General features: G+C 44.0%; 1 protein-coding gene across 1 annotated transcript; it reads right to left on the bottom strand.

Annotated features, from left to right (window-relative positions):
• Positions 1-1,689: 1,689 nt before the first annotated feature.
• Positions 1,690-4,346, bottom strand: LOC148031051 (U-box domain-containing protein 14-like). The gene has a single exon (XM_087684569.1). It carries the CDS (start codon positions 3,860-3,862, stop codon positions 2,927-2,929), a length of 936 nt encoding a protein of 311 aa, XP_087540695.1. The 5' UTR covers positions 3,863-4,346; the 3' UTR covers positions 1,690-2,926.
• Positions 4,347-4,648: the final 302 nt, after the last annotated feature.

Here is a 4,648-nt window from a genome sequence, read left to right as displayed (position 1 = left end):
ACACAAAAATCAAAGGAGGCCAAGTCAAGGATGTCAACCATATAGTTACTATATGGTTTATTTGGAACTTCTAAAGTAACAAGCTTTTGGGAACAATTCCATCTCTATCTTATTTGAATAAGCAATTATGCAAGGAAGAGATTTTGCTAAACTTGAATGTCTTGGGGAAAGAGTGCACCACGTATAAAGTTATTTGTAAGGTTCTTAAGAGTAGTTAAATATAACTAGCAAGTGTCCCTACACCTCTAGATTCGGCAAATATTTCCCAACATAGTACTGTAGAAATTACACAGCACAGCAAACAGAATCCAAGCAAGGAGTAGAAAACACACAGCAAATATGAGAATAATAGAGACTGCTTTAATTTCAAACAAATTGATATAAAGATGGCTCTATCCACCCGTGTGCTTCCATTGTGAAGCTTAGACGGCAATCCAAACAAATAAGTGAAGAGCTTAGGATAGTTAAAGAACTCTAATTGGGTGAAAGATAGATTGACGACAACTTTAGAGGGATCTTCCTAAGATAGTCTAACAAGTCCGACCATATTATAAATCTTCCCTAGTCAGTCATGGAATATTTTAGGAAATATTTCATTTAACCTCAAGCTATTCTTGGACCCCCATCAAGGCCCCCCTAAGATCCCCCAACCAACTAGGAGCCACTTTTACAAGCCCCGATCCTAAAATAAGGACCCCCTAATAACTCCCACATTTCCCAACTTGATACATTGCTATCTAACCCAAAGGCTAGATCAACAAAGATCACCTTCTTGCCATCCAATCACATAGGCCTCACTTGATATACAAGTCAAGACCTACCCGGTGTCCATGCTCACACATGGCTTCTCCTCATAATGAAGCCTTACAACTTTGAGCATTGTAGATCATTGGTGGCACCATCAAAGGGTGGGGTGTTGAGCATATGTAACAAGTACAACTTTGCATTTCTTTTAAAACATATTCAAATTAACCTTTGATACTTCATCAAGGCATGCTACATGAAACATGATTATATCTACTTTCTCAGTTAGCATTTCTCCAAATCATCTCACATCCTTTTTCTTTTAGATACCAACTTTAAGCTTGAATGTTTTTCTCATATCCCATCTTAACATTAACAAATCCAACTGAACATCGCTCACTCTAGCATTGCCAAACATAGCTTCATAAAGTATAGGTTCTTAATCAACCAATTCATGGACTAGGATTCCTAATTACATCACAATCTACCAATTTATGCTCTAGGGTTCCTCCTTACATCACAATCAACTTTTGGCCTCTTAATCCTCTACTCAACCTAAATGCCCTTTTGAGTTCTTTCAAGACAAACCTTTTTTAGGGCTTAGCATAGCTATCAATGTCCAAGTTTGTACATCTACTCAACAACTATACCTTTTTCAAGATTGCATTACCAAGGTTACAATTTGAACGTCAAAGTTGGCAAACCGATGGACACAAAAAGTTGAAAGTATATCAAAAATATCACTTCCATTAAAGCATGCCATTCAAGAGGTTCACTTCCATTAAAGCATGCCATTGGAGAGAATTTGCTAATGCCTATCAAGCTTTTACATGACATTGGAGAGAATTCGCTAATGCCTATCAAGCTTTATATCATTCAATAGTCATCGTTGCATTTGAGATTCCAAATTGAAGCTTCAAGTTCACTCTAAAGACAACATCAAACAAAGCAAGAATGTTTTGAGGTTGTCAAGTTGTCAAGGCTCAACAACACCAAATAGATTAAGAAAATTTGGTCCTTTGGTACATGGTCAAAAGCAAACTAGAAGAGCCCAAGGTACAATATAGATGTTGCCTTAGAGAAGGGGTAAGTGGCATAGGTGACGGCCATTGCTTGAACATATATGTGATGAGTTGATGCACCAAAATGATGGAAAGAAAGTTTACACAATATGTAACGTTCCAAGGGAAGTGGTCATGACTATGACTTGGAACAAACAATTCTCAAATAGCCTTGAGGCGAGGTATACCTTTGGGGCTGACTTAACATGTGAGTGAGAGAGAGAGAGAAAGAGAGAGAGGACAAGAGGAGAGAGGGGTTAAAAAACCATTATTGGCCTATTGTGCTTCTATGTATGACGTGTCAATTATATATGTACATGGCAGGAGTCTGCCCAAAAAGATTGCTGCCCCCCTTTCCCACATTCGTGCAGTTCCTCTTTTGTCTTCACCTTCTCACGCCTCTATCACAGGCCAACACTCCAGCCCGTTTTAAAAAGAAATACTGCAACACCTTTTCTCTTCTCCACCCCCCCCCCCCCCCCCCCATAATATGCCCATGACGTGGATTGCCCCAAAATTTATCTCCTCACCACACTACTGTATGCCATCATTGCCCCTCCATCTACCACAGTCGAGCTGTCCAAAAAGAAAAAACTGGGCTTTTTTGCCCTCTTCCCTTGATACAGTTGATGTGCTGTGATCCTTTGAACTACCTCGTGAAATGATGGATATGATAGGCCTTTTGCTCCATACATGACATGATTGAAGTCTGATCCCACTGCATGATGGCATCATCTCCATGACCCACTGATGAATCTGCTCAGGCCCTATCTTCCACTGTGCCAGCTCACACTCCAATTGCCAAGTCACTGCACACTCCAGTTGCAAGTCACTAAGTATCCAATCGCAACTCTTAACCTACCCAGAAAACCTTGGGGTTTCACTTAATCCAATGCCTATTGGAGTTTACTCTTGATCCCCATAAGTCAATTGATTGATTCCACAAAGCATGCTCGGCCAGATTTCCATCCATTAGCATGCGAGAAACCCCCATTCAAATCAAGTAAAACCAGTTCAGAGCTCTCTTGCAATGATGAATTTGTACAAGCCAAAAATACAGACAATACAAGCCGAGAGATCATCCAGCTTGTCGTGAACAAAAAGAATAGTAATGACGATGATTATTCAAGAAATTCGAGGACCTTGGATGCTTTGCGTCTAGCTCGATCTGTGCCACAGATAGAGAGGTCCACCAGAAGATCATGCACACCCAGGCGGCGGGCCACATCTGAGCAAGAGAAATCATGCTGGCAAAGCACCAGAAGCGAGGCACAAGCATACTCCTTGTTGGAATCGGTGCCTATTCTAATCACATCAATCAGGGTTCGAATCCCCGAGCACCTGTCGATTGCAAACCTGCCCTCCTGATGGCTGGCAAGATTGGACAGCACTGTGAGGCTCTCATCCACAAGCCCAGAATCCGGGTCTTGGACAAGCTGCAGGAGAGGATCCACAGCACCTGCTCGGACAACCGGGGCTCGGTTATGACGGATTTGAAGCAAATTATAGATCGCCGCAAGGGCGTCCTTCTTTCCCCTGGGGCTCCCATCTTTCAGTAAAGCCACCAGCCCATTGAACACATCCATACATGAGCTTATGCACCCTCGGAATGCATCAGACCTAGACAAATTGAACAGAAGGGCGGCAGCATTCTCGCGCGCTTCCAGGCTCCCTTTCATGAGAACCTCAACGGTGGGGTCGAGCCCCTTAGACAAAACAATGGCCTGCTTGTTGCTCTCGTTTCGGAGGGTGAGGTTGAGCAGGGCGGTGACCGCATGGGTCTGGGTCTCCGTGTCATGGGAGGAGAGGACCTTGATCAAGAGAGGGATGGCCCCAGTGTCAGCAATGCAGAACCTATTGACAGAGCTGACCTTGGCGAGTTTGCGGAGCTCACGCGCTCCGTGGCGCTCCTGATCCACATGCCCACTACACAGTTTCTGCTTGAGCTCCTCCAGGGTGGCCCTGTCAGGGGGGCTGCTGCTTGAGGAAGCATCACCCATCGTGCATCTTCCTCTCTCACACAGTGTGTCTGTCTGTCTTTTCAAAAACAAAAACATGCAATAGATATTTATTTACATACACAAGCTCACTGAAAAATCACTCACTATTGTGTCTCTTGATCTTCTCTACACTTCTCTTTTGTGTCCTCTGATCTCTATGTTTCTCTTTTGGGTCTCTTGATCTTCTAGATATCCTTCCACAAGATAACTGACGATATCCCAAGCGATTATAAATCGGAGGTCCAGATCACAACAGAGGATGATGGGAAGGGGGGGAGCCAGGAGCTGATCTCATGGTTTCTGATGAAGATGGAAGGGAAGACGGCGAGGGGGAGGATGCGAATGCACGGGAAAGAGGTGATGAGGCCAGGACCCATTATCACAGACGGATGATTCTCCATGAGGCGCATGATGGGCAGAAGAGAGAAGGATGCCAAAAACACGCACAAAAAATTTGTATCCTTTGTGGCTTGGGAAAGTGCCGAGCCACAAGGAACACAGTCACAGACACAGGAGAGAGAGAGAGAGAGACAGAAAGTTCCTTCTACACACTTCTTCCTATAACCTTCTCCTCTCTCTCTCTGCCCCCGCTTCCCCCCCGGGCCCTCCGCAAAGGGTCCCTCACCCTGACTCTACCGACATGGTACTCAGCAAGATAAAAATGTCCATCCTCCATCATCCATGCCTTATTATTGAGGAAACTGCAATGCCTTATTATTGCCCCGTAGAGAAAAAATGTGAGAATATATGCAATTGATTGTGGTCATATCTAGTGCTGGGCATGTGACTCAATAAAACGCCATCAAAGAAAACCCTCGCCCAAACCCTCACGCCCCCCTTTAG

The sequence above is a fragment of the Lygodium microphyllum genome, chromosome 9, assembly GCF_053477565.2.
Source record: "Lygodium microphyllum isolate KBCC chromosome 9, Lygodium_microphyllum_v1.1.10, whole genome shotgun sequence".
Taxonomy (NCBI): domain Eukaryota; kingdom Viridiplantae; phylum Streptophyta; class Polypodiopsida; order Schizaeales; family Lygodiaceae; genus Lygodium; species Lygodium microphyllum.
This window is presented reverse-complemented; position numbering and strand designations above follow the sequence as displayed.